The sequence below is a fragment of the Cetorhinus maximus genome, chromosome 16 (assembly GCF_964194155.1).
Source record: "Cetorhinus maximus chromosome 16, sCetMax3.hap1.1, whole genome shotgun sequence".
NCBI lineage: Eukaryota > Metazoa > Chordata > Chondrichthyes > Lamniformes > Cetorhinidae > Cetorhinus > Cetorhinus maximus.
Window position 1 is genome coordinate 86,348,537 of NC_135894.1, and position 17,718 is coordinate 86,366,254.

Sequence of the window (17,718 nt, forward strand, 5' to 3'; positions counted from 1 at the left end):
GATTTCTTCTTTAACAAGATGCTTTTTCTGGGAAAAAAACCCTTCAGGTGCCTCTATGAGTAAATACACATGCCTGCGCCACACTGGTCAGCAAGATAACTGGTTGCTGTCAAATCAACTGAAATGGAAGAAAACAAGATCAGGAAGGGCTCCTTCTCCTGATCACATAGGGGTCAATAGGGTATGGTGGGGTTGGAAGTGGGGGTGAGGGTAGGATGACAGAGACATGGGGGTCGATGGGGTATGGTGGGGTTGGAGGGCGGGTGGGGGAAAGATGACGGAGACATGGGGGTTAATGGGATATGGTGGGTTGGGGCGGGAGGGAACGGTGGCAGGCAGAGGGGAGACCAAGGGTGGGGAAGCTGGAGCCCGACATGGAAGACTAGAATGCAGACTCAGAAGGGGGTGGATGGGAATCGAACTGTAAGAATGGGAGGGGATGCATGCAGACTTGGAATAGGAGTGGTTAAAAGGGCGGGGGTTGCGGGGGGGGGGGGGGGGGGGTGGCGGAGGTGGCATTGTGGTAGTGCGGCACAAGAAGGATGGGTTGCACAGAGACTCATGGAGGGTGGGGGAGTGAGGAGAGAGACTCTGTTGTGATCAGTCATGAGCGAACGGGAGAGCTCATTGAAGGACAGTCATAGTCCATGGTCTGGGGCCAAGAGGTCGGAGTGAGTAATTAAAGGCAGTCCTGGGGCTTTGTGCATCTCCTAGTCAGGGTGAGGTGTTAAAGGCAGTGCTGGATCTTTGTGGGCCATGTTACAGGACTATGCATGTCATTGTGCTGCTCCAGGGAGAGCCAAGTCCTGTATGCTCAGTTGGATAAGACACATCTTGGTGTGCAGGACATATTCACAGTTGGTGGCGATGGGCTTGTCTGGCTCAGTGCTGGGCTGCAGATGGGATGGTCAAGGTTAGAGGAGGCATCTATAGGCTGTATATGGGGTAAACGTAATAAAGGCTGGGGGGGTAGTGTACTCAAAGCTCTCCTGGGGGACTCTCCTGTGTATGTGATCATCACACAGCCTCTAGTTGGAGAGGGGGGAAGTCCACATGGGGCATAGGGACATCAATAGTAATGGGTTCAGTGGGAAAGGCAGGAATGCCCACCGCAATAACAATGGGATCCAGAGTTACTGGAGTGAGGTCTACCTGCATACTGAGGTTCCTGGAAAATTGGAGGGACCTGAACACTGACAAGGGGATGGTCAAAGCTGGTCTCAAAATGGTGGAGCACCACCATTTTGAAACCACAAAGTTATTGCACAGTTTAAACTGTAAACAATTCTGCATTGGAGGGGTCTGAGGCAGTGTGGGAGGAGCCCATGGCTGGACTAAAGTGCCCTTTCAGGGGGCACCCCCAAACTGTTTAGAGCCACAACATTGACATAGAGTCAAGGCTGAGAGAAAAGAGGATGACTTCCTTGAGAAGGGTAATTGGAGCCACTGCCTTTTGGTCTGCTTTAACAAGAAACTGCAGGGTTCATTGGCTACACAATACAGTTTCTCCATTTGAGCATTAACAGAGAGGCATGTGAGAATGGAAAATGCAGGCAACTGTTAAGAAAGCACAGCTGTTGAATATCTGCCAGATCCTCAATGGAAGCCTCTAATGTGCTTTCTCTAGTTGGTATGGATCATGGGCCAAAGGGCATCCAGTCATTGCTGAAGTGCAAGTTGAGCTTAATAATTTAACCAGATCAGAGATTGCAGGAGTGCCTTTGGTAAGGTCCTTTCATGAATGAGTCCAAACTCTCCCAAGCTCTGTGAGATTGAGATGTCAAGTATCAGGGTTGGTAGCTTGCTCACCTAGCTCTGTGAGTGTGCGCATCAGCTATAAGGCTGTATCAGTGAAGAGCAAATAGCGCAGACGCAGCTCTAGGGCATGACAGTGGCTTTCTGGTCACGATTGGGAGATCTATTACAGTTGCCCATTACTCATTAATGTTTTGGATCTATCTGTCCACAGGGTGAAGGAGGATTGAATAATAGAGCCTGTGCTCAGTGCTGCCTTCTTGATGGTAGTGATCTGATTGAGGAAGGGAAGGGCCCAGCACCACCTAGTGCAGCTTCGAGAGGAGGCCCAGCCTGAGGCCCATGGCCCAGGGGAGCCCCAACAAGAACCAGAGGATGAGGAGCTTAGACGCATCCCATGGAGACAACTTGCACAACCAAGAGTCTACTGAAGACGACTTTCCACCTGGAGATGAGTGAAGGACAATGCCATGCATATCTGCGCTTGTCAAGAGATGTAGTGGATCATATCTGTCACGTTCTGTGGGAGTATCTAATGCCTCATTGAGTGGGAGGACATCCCCTGCCAGTGCCCCTGAAGCTCAATTTTTTTGCTTGCGGTTCACTCCAGGGATCCACAGGGGAGCTATGCAGTATCTCACTGTCCTCAGCACATAAGTATATTAACAAGGTGACAGATGCCCTCCACAGTATGTGAAGTTCACACTCGATGAAGCTAGAAAGGCTGCTAGATTTCTGGGGTTTGCAGCTATCTCAGGCTTCCCTAGAGTACAGGGTGCAATCGGTTGCACACGTGTGGCTTTGAGAGCTCCATGGCAGCACCCCTGATGTTCATTAACAGGAAAGGGTTCCATTCCCTGAATGGTCAACTGGTGTGCAGTCATCAGGAGCACGTAATGCACGTTTGTGCCAGGTACCTTGGGAGTTCCCATGACTCATACATCCTGAGTCACTCCCAGGTGCCTCACATGTTTAAAGGGTCTCAACAATTACAGGGGTACCCGCTCAAATGAAGCGCCCGTGCATTGTCCTTAGTGTCACTCGGAGGCGCATAAGGCAGCACGATCCATCACTGAGCAGATCATTGGCATCCTGAAGGCCTTCCAATGTTTGGACCGCTCAAGTGGGGCTCTGCAGTACTCTCCAGAGAGCATGTCCTGCATCATCATGATCTTTTGCACCCTTCACAACCTAGCACTTCAGACGATGGACTGCAGGAAGGGCAGGAACCTGTATTAGGAGATGCAGGTCTGTTTCAATGTGAGGATGCCTTTGAAGAAGCACGATGTGGAAGATGTGCCCATGCCACACTGATAGCCACGTGATTCCAGGAGGACTAAGAACAGGCCAACAGTATACAGCCACATTCCTTCTGTCCCTTAGTGCCATGCCAGTGCACTGAAAGGCCTTTACAACCAGTAACATCAGGAGCAAGGTCAGCATTCGGACTTGCACCTTCAACCCTCGTGATTCACCAGGCCCTTATCTTTGGAAAGGTCAGCGGTGGACCCTGTATCCATGCACTCTGGGAGATGAAAGTCAACACACCAACACAAACACTTCGTCAAAGGACTTGATGCAGTCGTCACCACCTTAATGAGAAACTTTTAGTAGACACTGAGATGCGTGTATGGTTGGAGAGGTTTTGTGCTTTTCCACTACCAATGAAGACAGCCATCTCATATTTAGAAACAAGTACAGCTAAACCTCCAAGGCTATTGAACACACCAATTCTATTTTGTCTTGTAAGGAGTATGGTTGCTAATGCATTTTGCAAACACTTTGAGTAAAGAATTTGACACATCTCCCGGACATAACACAAGGGTAGAGTAAATATCACAATCAGCTACACATCACATGAATGTGAGGCTCACAAAGGGAGGTGAACACTGAGTGGGGCTGTGGCTCACCCTCCAATAAGAGGGCACTTAGATGCATATGCAAGACACTTTCAAATGACAAGGCCATTCTCATGAACAGAAAATGTATTTACAAAGACGCATGATATATACAGTGATTGAACACCCGTGACCCAGTAGTGATGTCAAAGTTTCTTAATTTTTCTAACCCTACTGCTACATCTTGGTGCATCCCCGACATCCGCAGCAGCGGTGGAGGCAACCTTCTGACTGCTACGTCCTGTTGCCTTTGATAACTTTGGCAGGCGTCCTCTAGAGGGCTGAGACGCAGGCCTGCTTTGGGTCTCCTGCTGTGGGGCAGGTGCATTCTCCTCGGCTTGTACAGCTGGAGGTGATGGGGTCACAGGCAGAGGGGATTGGGATCGCCCGGACGCCCTCGGAGTCTCCTGGGTGGATGGCCCTGGGGTCTCCAGCTGCTGGTCCTCTTCCCTATGAGTGCCCAAGAGCCCCTGCCTGACTCCCTGAGGAGAAGGGGTTCCTGGAGGGAGGTCATGGTGTCCCGTTGTTCCCCACCTTGCCTAGCCATAGATTGATCCCACCAATGCCTATAGCAATGGAGTGAAGGTTGGAGCCCATATCCGGCAGGATCTGCCGGACCAAAGTCTCCAAGGTGGCCGCCGCCCTTCCCATGGAGACCTCAAGGTGCTTGCATGTCGGAGCCACAACATCAGACAGAACGCGGACGGACTCCTCCATCCTTTGCTCTAGTCTGTTGACTGCCTTTCCCAACTCTACCTGATTTTCCGCCACCTGTCTTTGCATCTCCAGCATGTTTGTGATGGCCGTTTCCAGTGGCTCATCATCTGATTTGGACTCAGCGGGTGTCTGATCTCCAGCAGGCCTCGAGTGCCAGAGATCTGGGCTGTCACTGCCTCAGACTGCTGTGGAGAGGAGTCAGTGAGGGGTTCTCCAGAAAGTGATCCCGAGCCTAATCTAGGAGTATGAGCCACCGAGGTGTTGTCTCTGTGCTGATGGAGGGTGCAGGTGAATACAGTGATGGCTTTCTTCAAATGGATCCTCATCATCATCCTCCTCTGCGATGGGCTGGGGGCTGGGGCTTATGTTGGCTGTGCAGGTCTGTCTGATCCTGCTGCTGCCTGTAAAAGACAGAAGATAGATTTATTTCATGAACAGGCTAAATGCAATATTGCATGTCGCTCACTGAGAATGTCAGAATGTGATCAACTCATGGAGGGCTCACCCGTACTGGCTGGCCGATCTTGCCTTCCCCATAGGAGCGATTTCTGTCCTCTCCTGCCAAAGCGGCGGCATCCTCCTCAAACTTGGAGAGCTCCTGTATGTCGGCCATCCCTTCCCCCAGTCTGGGATCTCTCTCTCGTGTTATGAGCAAGCTTGGCCTGGATGAAGACAAATGGATCGAATGTGATGAGAAGAGATGGAGGAGAGGTTGGGAAGCATGCATGCCCCCTGTGTGTGCTGAGTCCTCCCTCGTAAGGACCAAGGATGGAGTTTGTGCAGCATGATAGATGAGATGCTGGTGATGTTAAAGTGTTCGTGAGACAATTAACGCAGTTAACGATTGTGTGAGATCCCTGAACAGTGTAACCCTTTAAGTGCATGATGCCATGAGAGTGAGAGATTGGAGTGAACTAAAGGTTGACTTACCTTGACGGAACGGGTAAGATCATTCATCCTCTTCCTACACTGGATGAAGTTTCTCGGGCAGGTTTCTGATGAGCTGACCTCCCTTGCAACTGCCTCCCGGGCCAGCGGGGTGAGGCTGGTGGGCCTCCTCGAGCCACCCCTCAGGTAGAGGACATTCCGGTACCAGCAGACTCTGAGGAGGAGGGCCTCAAGCGAGTCATCGCTGAAACTTGGACCAGCTTTTACCTTGGCTGCAGCCATATTGAAATGTTTCCTCTACACAGCTGGGCTTGAGAGGGTGAATCTGTGTATTTGGGTGGCATTTAAATATGGTGCCCGGACCTTCGAGCCCATTAGGTAACGGCAAGGCAGACAAATCAGTGCCTGCCGCACCATGCGATTCGGAGAACTACTAGCCCTTGCGTAGTTGATGAGAGCTTCCGAGTGTAAAATTGGGTGTGAGTTCCCGCCAGGCTGCCCAACGGGAAACGTGCTGCGAAACTCGCCCACCACCGCACTTACTCTTCAAAATGGAAAATTCCACCCTCTGATTCGGCATTACTCTGGGTGTAATGCAGGAATACTAGCTTTGTATATTTACTTACCATTAGAAAATCTAACATCCAAGAAGAGCCATCATTTATCAAATTATTTTTTTAAATGTAAGCCTGTGCTTGTGAACGGGCGAGACCAGCCACAAGAACCACTTTTGTTGAATAGACTGATACAGGCAGACAATCTTAATGCCTTGGTGTAAAAAGCCAAGGCAGGCAGAGGAAGTCGTAATGAGCACAGCAAAATAATTCATTCATAGTTTAAAAAAATTAGTAGAGCCCAGGCAGGAAGGTCCTGCTATGGAGCATTGGAAACATACGTTACTTTATATTGGTTATATCAAATTGATTTGGAAGATTGTATTATATAGAACTGCTGTTTTTTTAAATTAGTAATACATACAAAAGCACATAACAGAATATCAACATTTCATTTTCTGTTGGCTTGTACAAGAGAGGGAGTAATTGTATCCCGCAGCAATCCGCTTTTACATTCAAGTTCAAACTGGTAATTCTGGTATTAATGCAAATTCCCAATCCAAATTTAAATATTGTTTCCATCAACTTCACCCATCAAATTCTAAGCAGTGTATTCATAACACTAAGGCCTTAGGCACGTTTCTTTATGTCTAAATGACTATACCAGACAAGCTTTTTTTTTCTACATGCATAACCATCAACTCATCTTGAGCGGCCGAGAACACGAAAGTAAAGACCTGCACTTTTCCACACACTACCTTGTAACAAGAGCTAAATATTAAAACAAAGACTTGCATTTATATAGCATCTTTCACAACCTCAAGCATTCCAAAGCTCTTTACAGTTCATGAAGCTCTTTTGAAGTGTAGTCACTATTGTAACACAGGAATTACACCAACTGATTTGCGCACAGCAAGCATCCATGCATCCGCAGTAGCTTTTAGCTTTTTGTTTTTATCCATGAACAGCAATGTGATAATGACCAGATAAACAATTTTAGGTAAAATCAGAAAATTCTGGATGTTGTGACTCCGTCGCCAGTTTATGGTGACTTGCGAATCACACTTGCACGTTTGTTGCGGGGTGACCGAGTTGGTACTTTAGATAGAGTAGTTCTGCAGACACTTCTTAGGTGGAACACATTCTGTTTATTCACAAGGTACTCAGCAGCTGCACATGTGTTTCTACACCAAACACAATCTACATACTTCTGCTGCTCACTTGCAGACTGCTGACTTCCATCTAACCACTAGCTAACTATTGAGTTAGCCCACACTACTCCTCTATTGGTTACACAAGGTCATGTGATTTTCCATTATCCTTCTTAAAGGTATAGTACACGTTAGATAAAACCATAGTTACCATATCCCTCCCCTTTACTCGGAAACATATTTTTACATTTAAATTACAATCTTTTCAAAATAGCAAATTATTTACACTGATAAGTAATTTACAAATTCAGTCTTTCTGGGGTTTCCTTTGGCGTGTAGAACATCTCAGCTCTACAATTTCAGATGCTTTGTTAGGAATCTCATTTTCTGGAGTTGTCTGAACATCAGGTTCTTCAGCGGGTACCTGCAAATCTGTGTCCTCAACTCTTGTAGGTACAACAGACACTTCAGACACATCTGTGTTAGGTTGAGTTCTCTCAACAGGAAACATTGACTCGGTCGTGAATACTGGTGGAATTATTTCTTGATAATTTGTTTCTCTCCTTCCTCAAATGATCCACATGTCTCCGTATGACTCAGCCTTTTGCCTTCATGTGGTATGATAAAGGTTCAGTCACTGCACTTATTTCACCCGGTAACCACTTTGATCCTTCGCCAAAGTTCTTCACATAGACCGGCTCTCCCACAGTAAACTTCCTCTCACAGCTATGCCAGTCATGTCCAGTTTTCTAACTTCCTTGACTCCTTTCCACATCCCCCCTAAATTTAGCATTATTAAACTCAATCTCGTCCTGGGGCGGCGTTCCATTAACAATTCCGCAGGTGTGACACCTGTTGTTGCATGAGGGTGGCCCTATAATGAAAAAGAAAATGTGCAAGCTTGGTTGCTAGGGAATCTCCAGTTAACTTTTTCGTGCCATACTTGAATGTTTGAACTGCTCTTTCAGCCAGTCCGTTCAAAGAAGGGTGGTACAGCGAAGTTTTTACACGAGCTATACCATTGAGGCTGATAAACTTTCGAAACTCAGCACTCGTAAATGCTGTGCCAATATCAGATACGACCACTTCTGGTAGTCCATTAATTACAAAACTTTGACGAGGCTTCTCAATTGTAGCAGAAGACATTGGTGACTTCACCTCATAGATGTCCATCCATTTTGAGTGGGCATCAACAATGAGCAGAAACATTGTTCCCATGAAAGGTCCCACATTGTCAATGTGTAATCATACTCATGGTCTTCCTCGCCACTCGCAAAGGTGTTACAGAGCTGTTGAAGGTAACTTTTGCAATTGCTGACGCTATACACAATTCTTCACTAAACTCTCTATTTCTCCATCCATTCCAGGCCACCGTAGATAGCTGCGTGCTATGGTCTTCATTCGGGATATTCCTGAATGTGCACTTTGTATTTCAATTAACAATGGCTTTCTTCCCTTTGGACGAACTAACACTCATGCTCCCCACAATAAGATGCCATCCTGGATGGTTATTTCATGTCTTCTGTTAAAGTACTGTTTCATATCATCAGATACAGGTTCTTGTGACCAACCATATAGCACTTGTTCTTGTATTTGAGATAGGACTGGGTCCCTACTTGTCCAGTCTCTAATCTGTCTAGCACATACCGGCGATGAATCTAAGAAATTTAACAATAACAAGAGTTCTTGTGGAATTGAGACATCATCATCATTTTCTTGTAAAGGTAAATGACTAAGTGCATCGGCATTTACAATTTTATTTCCAGGCTTATGTACAAAAGTGTACACGTATGCTGCCAGGATTAGGGCTCAAAGTTGTATTCTAGCTGAGGCTATGGGTGGTATAGCCTTGTCCTCTTTGAACAATCCTAGCAATGGCTTGTGGTCAGAAACGATAGTAAAATGATAGCCGTGTACGAACTGGTGAAATCTCTTGACACTAAAGATGATTGACAGGCCTTCTTTCTCCATCTGTGAGTATCCCTTTTCTGCTGAGATGAGCGTTCTTGACACATATCCTACAGGCCATTCCTTGCCATCGTCCATCCGATGGGAGAACACTGATCCCACTCTGTAGGGAAATGCGTCACATGTCAACATCAATCTTTACTCTGGTCAAAACATACTAATAGGTTGGATGAGTGCAAAATTGTTTTACCTTAGGTGAAGTTTCTTTCTGGGGCGCCTCCCAAGACCAATGTTGGTTCTTTTTGAGTAGAGAATGCAGGGGGGCCAGCACTGTTGACAAATTGGGTAAGAACTGTCCATAATAGTTGATCATTCCCAAGAATGATTTGAGCTTGGACGTGTTCGTTGGCACATGTGCCTCTCTTATGGCTCTCACTTTCTCCTCAACCGGGTGGAGGCCCTGTGAATTTACCCGGTGATCCAAATAGATTACCTCCCTCAGACAAAAACAGAAAATGCTGGAAAAATTCAGCAGGTCTAACAGCATCCGTGGAGAGAGAAAAACAGTTAACGTTTCCAGTCTGTATGACTCTGAAGAACTGTTTTTTTTCTCTCCACAGATGCTGTTAGACCTGCTGAGTTTTTCCAGCATTTTCTGTTTTTGTTTCAGATTTCCAGTGTCCGCAGTATTTTGCTTTTATTTTAGATTATCTCCCTCGCTTGGAATGTGCAGTTTTTTTTAAAACGCACTCCAGCTTTCAAGAAACATTTTAAGACTTCTAAGTTTGCCAGATGTTCCTTTTCAGTGAGTCGTGTCACCAACACGTCATCTAAATAAACTACAATATGGGGCAGTCCCTGCAGTAAACTTTCCATTGTTCTCTGGAAGATGGCTCAAGCTGAGGAGGCACCGAAAGGCAAGCGGGTATATTGGTACAACACCTTGTGGGTATTAATTGTGACAAATTCCTGGGAGGCCTTCTCTAACTCTTAATTGCTGATAAACATGACTCATATCAAGCTTCATGTAGGTGGTTCCACCTGCCAGCTTAGCATAGAGGTTTTCAATTTTTGGTGTAGGGTGTCTGTCCAACTTAGCCACTTTGTTAATTGTCAATTTGTAGACTCCACAAATTCAAACACTTTGGGTTTAAGTACAGGGACTATTGGTGCTGCCCACTCTGAGAACTGCACAAGTTGTGTAACGCCCAGTTTCTCTAATCTGTCCAGTTGGGTGTCGACCTTTTCCCCGCAGTGCATGAGGTACTGGTCTTGCCTTCATGAATCAGGGGGCTGCCTCTGAGTCCACATGAATTTTTGCTCGCAGCCCTTGGACCTTCCAAAGTTCGTCCTTGAAGACTGAAGTGTATTTTTGTAGTAGCTCTGGTAACCCACTTGCTCTTAGCTGGAAAATTTCAGCCCATTCTAATTTAATCCTCTTTAGCCAGCTTCATCCCAGAACACTTGGCCCTTCACCTGCTACCACCATCAATGGTAGCTTTGCTGATTGGCTTCTGTAATGGACAGTAACTCTACTTATATCTTTGACTTGGATGTCTTCTCCCGTGTACGTCCTTAATGTGGCATCAGTTTCTTCTAAATTTAATTTAAGTTCACCATAATTCAGGTATTTGAAGGTGTGTTCACCAATTACTGTAGTGGAAACTCCTGTGTCCACCTCCATATGAACAGGTCTGCCATTCACTTTTACTGTTACATAAATTGGTTCAGTTTTCCCTGCCTTCAAATTAAATAATGAACAAATATCTGAATTTGTTGCTTCAGGCTCTTCTACACTGTAAATCTCACAAGGTTCTCTCTTTTGCTTGAAAGTCTGCCTGCTTGTTTCCTTATACTGTCTTGTTATGTGTCAGTTTCAATGACAATAAAAACAATTTTTTTAAACCGCCGATCGTTACTAGTCTGCTTATTTCCACTTCTGTTGCCATTATCCCTTATCTTCACTGCTGAGTCATTTCTTTTTATTTTTCTGCTAGTGGTGGCTGTTTCCTGTTTCTCGGCAGAGTCTTGCATTTTCGTGCCCTTTTTGGCTGGGGCTTCCCTCCCGATGTGGGGGACGGCATCATTTTGCGCTCCCTGTCTGGCTTTCAAATCTCTTACTGCACTTTCCATGGCCAGTGTGATCTCTGGCGCCTTCTTAAAATCCAAATTCGTTTCAGACAGTAATCTCTTCTGAACCATGTCCTCATTCACACCACACAATAAACGATCTCTCAACATATCGTTTAAAGATGTACCAAACTCACAATGTTCCGTTAACTGTTTCAAACTTGCCACATAACAAGCAACTGTCTCCCCCGGGGCTCTATTCCTTGAATTAAACTTGAAATGTTGCATCGTTATCGAGGGCTTTAGCTGGGAATGGCCCTTCACAAGGTCCACCAATTCATCAAAACTTTTTGAATCTGGGGCACTGGCTGCCATCAAACTTCAAATTAAGCCATAGGCTTTATTCCCACATGTAGGTAAAAGGATCACCTGCCTCTTCTCTTCCCCCGTGATCTCATTTGCTTGAAAATAGAACACAAAGTGCTCAATATAATGAGACCAATCATCCGTGGCTGGATTAAATGGATCAATTCTCCTGAATTGCGGCACGCTTTGAGGGTATTGCTTCGACGATTTGAACGGAAACTTCTACTTACCCCGACTGTGCGAGGTACAGCCCGATTTCGATTCTTTTGATTTCCTCCATGATTTTACTCTCAACGCTAGTTTGTTGTATCTTTCTTCTATCCTCTCTTTTTCCTTCTTTCTCCTTGTTGCAAGTTTGCTGGGTCTTCACTCTATCCTCATCACCAGTTTGTTGTGACTCCATTGCCAGTTTATGGTGACTTGTAAATCACACTTCCACACTTGTCGCAGGGTGACCGAGTTGGTACTTTCTGCAGACACTTCTTAGGTGGAACGCTTTCTGTTTATTTACAAGCTGCTCAGCAGCTACATTTGTGTGTTTCTACACCAAACTCTATCTACATATTTCTGCTGCTCACGTGCAGACTACTGACTTCCAATTAAATGCTGCCTAACTACTGAGTTAGCCCGTGCTATTCCTCTGTTGGTTACACAAGGTCATGTGATCTTCCGTTATAATGTCTTTCTTAAAGGTATATTACACATTACATTAAACCATAGTTACCACACTGGAAAGACACAGGTGGTCAGGCAGATATGTGGAGAGAGAAACAGGTGCTGCTTGACCTGATGAGCATTTCCAGCATTTTCTGTTTTTATTTCAGTTTTTCAGCATTGGCAGTATTCTGCTTTTCGACTAAACTATTTTAGTTGTTTGCGGAGAGATAGATGTTGGCCAGGACACTCCCCTGCTCTTCTTCAAAATAGTGCGATGGAGTTGTTTAAGCCCACTTGGCAGGGAAAGCAGGGCCTAGGTAGTCTGATCCAAAACATAACCAATCTGTTGCTAAATTTGAAAGTTTTGTGAAATCGTCTCTTGTCTTCATACCATGATGAAAGTTTACATCATTGCCATGTTTTAACTTCTTTTTTTAACCTAGCTGAGGGTTGCCATAAGGCTACCCAGATTTAAACACTCAGTATAGAGGTAGGACACCTCAACAAATGCTACGGTAACTTATAAAATGCATAACTATGTCAAAGATATTTGGCATGCAGCATGCACATGCCTGCTTATTCCTGAAGGGAATTGTCTAATTATGAAGTCAGGCACAGATTTACTGGGATTCTTCCAAAAGTTTGCACATTAATCAATGTATGTAATTAGAAGGCGTATGACATTTGGCAATCTGGATTGAAAAGTTAATTGTCATCTGAAAATGCTGATAGTTAGCACATACATAAGCATCCAAGACCTACTATCTGCACATCACTATTTCCACATCTGTAACATTGTTTGCCCCTGCTCCAGCCTCAGCTCTTCTGTTGCTGAAACCTTCATTCATTCCTTTATTACTTATTAATTTGACTATTCTAATGCTCTCCTGGCACAAACTTGAACTCATCCAAAAGCCTGCTGCCCATATTGTAACTTGCACCAAGTTCCATTCATCTATTACCCCTGTGCGCACTGACCTACATTGGCAATGCCTCACTTTTAAAATTCCCGTCCTTGTATTTAATCCATCCATGGCCTTGCTCTTCCCTATCTCTGTGCCCCCCTCCAGTCCCACAACCCTTTGAAATATCTGTTTCCCGAATTCTGTCCTTGTGCACACCCCTTGACTCCCTCCCTGGTGGTCGTGCCTTCAGCTGCCTAATCTCTGGAATTCCCTCTCCAAACCTTTGCTTCCTCTCCTTCCTTTGAGACGGTCCTAAAAACTTACCTCTTTGACCAAGCTTTTGGTCACCTATACTTTGTTTGATAACAAATTTTGTTTGTTAGCACTCCTGTGAATCACCCTTAGGCATTTTAATATGTTCATGGGCATTCACCGTAACTTATTGCTGTTGTTGTGATTGCCAAGCACTTAGATTATTTGAAAGGCAGGACTGGAGTCAGTCAGGAGCAATCAGCTTGGATGGAGAGCAAGATAAAGGGTTATTAGAATTAACTAATATCAGTTGTTGAGAGGCGCTGCAACAATGCTAGGTTAGGGGACATGGTTAGAACCTAGGAACCTGATATAATCCCTATCCAACCAGTGTGAACAGGTTGACTGAACAGTTAAAATCAGTTAAAGCTGCTTACTAACATTGTTCTGTACACAAACTCACTGATTCTGATTTTTTTTTTTAACGGATCCAATAGACTCCATTCGAAACACACTCAGCAGAAACCAAGCTGATGAACATATTTCATTTGGGTCCCATTATGTTATTGCAACTCTGATGCTGCTTTAATGCAGTGAAACCTCACTGACCGATAGGACTGGAGCCAAAATTCACTGGGACCGCCGCCTACACTGACTTGAATGAAATGGATTGCTGTGCTTTTCTGATGCCGCAGAGTTTCAGTTTGTTTGTTCGTGTAACTCACATTGCCTGAGCATTTTCAGCCATTTTCCCTCCTTCATTCTGGATGGATAAACAGTCAGAGGAAGAGCAGCTGCAGCAGTAGAAGCAGCAAACTTCATCAGCCTCAGCAAGCAGGATAAGCAGCAGCTGAGTCTGTTAGGGCAGGGTCAGAGGGGCCTACAGGATCTGTAGGCCTGGAGTTCCTTTCCTGGAGATGTCCAGGAGACTGAGCTCCTCCAGGCATCATGTCGTCATAGATTCTTGCAGCCTCCTGTAGCAGGATCCCACTGCCCTCAACCTTCTCAGCCGAATCTCCTGCCAGGCTCCTACTTCCCGCCTTCCCCTCCACCAACCCTCCCTCCCCACTCCCCCCTCCTTGTAAGCAGATGCAGCCTGCTGAATGGACGCGTAAAGAGGGGACGGGAACAATGGGCAGGAAAGCCTTCCCCTCCAAGGGGACTTACGGCTTCGCCCCTCAATTTTTATCTTGATCCACAGCTCCTAGGACGTGTCCATTTTGAGGCGTTCTTGCCTCAACCTGCCTCAGCAGCGCCCACATCGCCCAGGCGGCAAATGCAGAGATGGCCAATTATGAGACAGCCTCCTGGAAGGTTCTGGTCTCGCTGCTGGTAAGTGGTAAGTGGATTGAGACCCCCATTTGGTCCTGACATTGGGGCCCTAAAACCAGTAGTAAAATCCAGTCCATTAACTCTGTTTATTTCTCCACAAATACCAGGCCTGTTGAGTATTTCCAGCATTTTCAGTTTTTATTTCAGATTACCAGCATTTGCAGTATTTAGCTTTAGTATCTCCTGTGCCTTGGTGTGAAATTTTGTCGAATACCCGGTCAAATGTCTTGGAATATTTTACTACATTAAGGGCCATAGACATGCAAGATGGTGCCTTTGCTTGTAGGTTTCACGTTCTTCAACACCCTTGACTTGGTTCAGAACATGTATTTTTGTATAAATGTACATACATAGCAGAAGCGTAATTTTATTAGTCACTTAATCCTGTATCTATAGGTCAGCCCCAAATTATTTCCCGACCACATGCACGAGCATACATTCCATTTCTACATCTCAATTAGCAGCATTCTGGATAAGTGGTAACTGGGAACAATGTGATGTGAACCTGTTTGACTCGTCCTCCCAGCTTTCTCACCTTCCCTTGTTTAGTTTGCCACAATAAAGCCTACCTAATCTCATTGTACCAATATTATTATTTTCTTCTACTTCCTTTCTTCTCCTTGCTTCTACTTTCCAATTTTAGAGGTCGGAGCAACTTAAAACAAAATGTTTTTGCTGAAATAAAATCATCTGCAAAAGTTGTGTGAATGGGGCAACTGAATGGGACTGAACTTTCAGAGAGCTAACATAAGATCAATGGTCTCCTTCAGTGCTGTAAAATTCTATAACTCCATGGCGGCTGTTTTTTTTAAATGATAGAAACCCAGTAGAATGAAGACCAACATAAAATCGATGGGTACCAGTAAATATACACGGCGGTCCACAGAGGAGCACATCTAAACAATCAACACTACCACTTCAGAGGGATACCGTTTGACTGCTAAACGTTCAGTCTTTTGGGAAGGGAATTGCAGTTATCTGTTTATTAAGAATAGTTTGTCGTTAAACTTATTTATTTAGTTTTGCTTTTATTTTCACTCCCAAAGGTATTGAATTTTGTTGTGGTACACTTCCATTGACAGCTCCTCAGTAGCTTGCCAAATGAAGACCAATTGAGTGTGAGCAGGCTGAGCTTCATTCCATCCATAACCAACTTCCATACCCATAATTTCCAGCGATGGTCATGAGAAAAGGGGAAATGTTAAAAAAAGTGACAAAGATCTCAAAGTACGCAAGGGGTTTGGAATACAAAACTTGGTTTGGTTTCCACACCTTAGGCGTGGATACATCAAGGATTTACCAGAATGACACCAAGGCTCAAAGGGCTAAGTTATGAGAACAGGTTGCATAAACTTGATTTACATTCCCTCGAGTTTAAAAGGTTGTGGTCCTTAAAATGATAAAGGAATTCAATCAGGTAGTGCAGAGATTCTATTTTCTTCGGTTGAGGGAATCCAAAATAGGGGAAAATAATCTTAAAATCACATATTTATGGGTGAAGTCAAAAAATACATTCGTCGCAAAAAAGTGTAGTGACTATCTACAACACTTTTCCCCACCCCTACCACCATAGCACCCTCCAAAAGGCTGTGGAGTCTCGGTCAATTGAAATTTTCAGTACCGAGATTGGTAGATTTTTGTTAGGTAAAGGTATTAAGGGGTCTGGAGCAAAGACATGTAAATGAAGCTGAGGTGCAAATCAATCATGATCGAACTGAGCGGCAGTGCTCAAGAGGCTGAATGGCTTAGATCTGTTCCTGTGTTGTATTAAAAAAAAATTAAAAATCAACTATCATTGAGCCTAAAATTTCCCCATAAAATCACAGGTCACTTTCTTCAATGTGTCATAAGACATCTTACATTATCTGTCCTATGCCAAATGCCACAGAAATATTAGGTCATTCACTTCCATTCAGAAAATCTGCATGAATTTTTTTTTTCTCTTTAGAATACGAACAGGCAGAGAAGAGGTGGAAGGAGATGGCGGAGAACGACATCTTAGAAAACCTGGAAAGGGAAAAAAGAGAAAAACAGGAGAAGGAAAGAGCTGCTCTGAGAGAGGCCTCTGAAAGGAAAGAGACTGGAGAAGAGGAGCAAGACGCCAAGGAAAGAGAGCAGCAAAAAACTGAGGAGATCAAAGATGCAAATGAATTACGACTGGACGATATCAAGGAGATAGGTGAAACATTTGCGCTGAATGACAGCCTCAATAAAACTTCTAGACTCAGAAGGCGCTACAAGTTCACAGAACAAATTGAAAATCTCCACCAAGGGCTTCCTGTTTGCAAAATATCTTATGGGACCCATATTGGTAGCAAAAAAAGACAAGACAGACAAGACAGTAAGGAGTTTCTGGACTTAAACTCTTCAGTCAATGGTTACGAGCCATCTTTTGCGAAGCTGTGCAATCGACCAAATGAACTGAGGCACCAAGTTGGGGACGGGCCCAGTGAAAAATCTGAAAATTGTCTTCCATCAGCCTCAAGAAACGATGCGAAGGACAGCCTCATGGAAAAATTATTTAGATCAGGTAGTACTTTAGAAAATAAACCCACCAAAGACGATGAAGCTAAAGCCACAGACAAACTAAAACAGATGCAGAGAAATAAGCAGGCAAGTCGAATTCAGGTTACTAACAAAAATAGATTAAATGTTCTGGATCCTGACTTGCTGCCTGTGAGAGTTTTAGAATCATCCACAGACGAAAGTGAAAAACTGGTTTTACAATCTTTAAATAAATAAAATAAAAATACAAACTCGTTAAGTTTTATTAAATTTAGGGTTGTTGAAACTCCCTTCTCTCCAGAAGCTAAGATAAACGGAAACAATTACCAAACTGCAGATTTTTCACGTGAATGCACAGGGTAAAAAATGAGAGTTGCCATTAATATCTACATTTAAATATTTGCATTTTTCCAAGCAGTAAATGCTGAAATGTTTTACAACTAACACTTGACATTGTTTTTTTTCACTGGGCAGCTCAGAAACCCATTTGAAATGATGTTGCTATTTTACTACAGATAGTGCTTTGAGATAAGTACCTTGTATAGCTGGCAAGCCTGAGTTATACTATTAGCTCTGTATCACTCTTTGTCAGTTAAATGATTCAAGATCAACGAAGAAACTTATACAAAGGTCAGTTCGTTGCCAATATTAATCAGTTTAAAAGTGAAGTTTAAATGTTACCAAGCAGTTAAATTGGTCACCCAGTACACTTTTAAAAGTTTGCTTCACAACAGCTGCAAGTCAAACAGTGTCTGATTAA

The 17,718-nt window shown here is 44.4% G+C and overlaps 1 protein-coding gene across 1 annotated transcript in view; it reads left to right on the forward strand.

Moving 5' to 3' along the window:
• The window catches only part of LOC144692021 (lebercilin-like protein), a 55,354-nt gene extending 38,159 nt beyond the window's left edge, over positions 1-17,195 (forward strand). The window contains exon 7 of the mRNA XM_078560579.1: positions 16,402-17,195. Coding sequence (XP_078416705.1) covers positions 16,402-17,195 — 794 coding nt within the window. The remainder of the gene's footprint in view (positions 1-16,401) is intronic.
• The last annotated feature ends 523 nt before the right edge of the window (positions 17,196-17,718 follow it).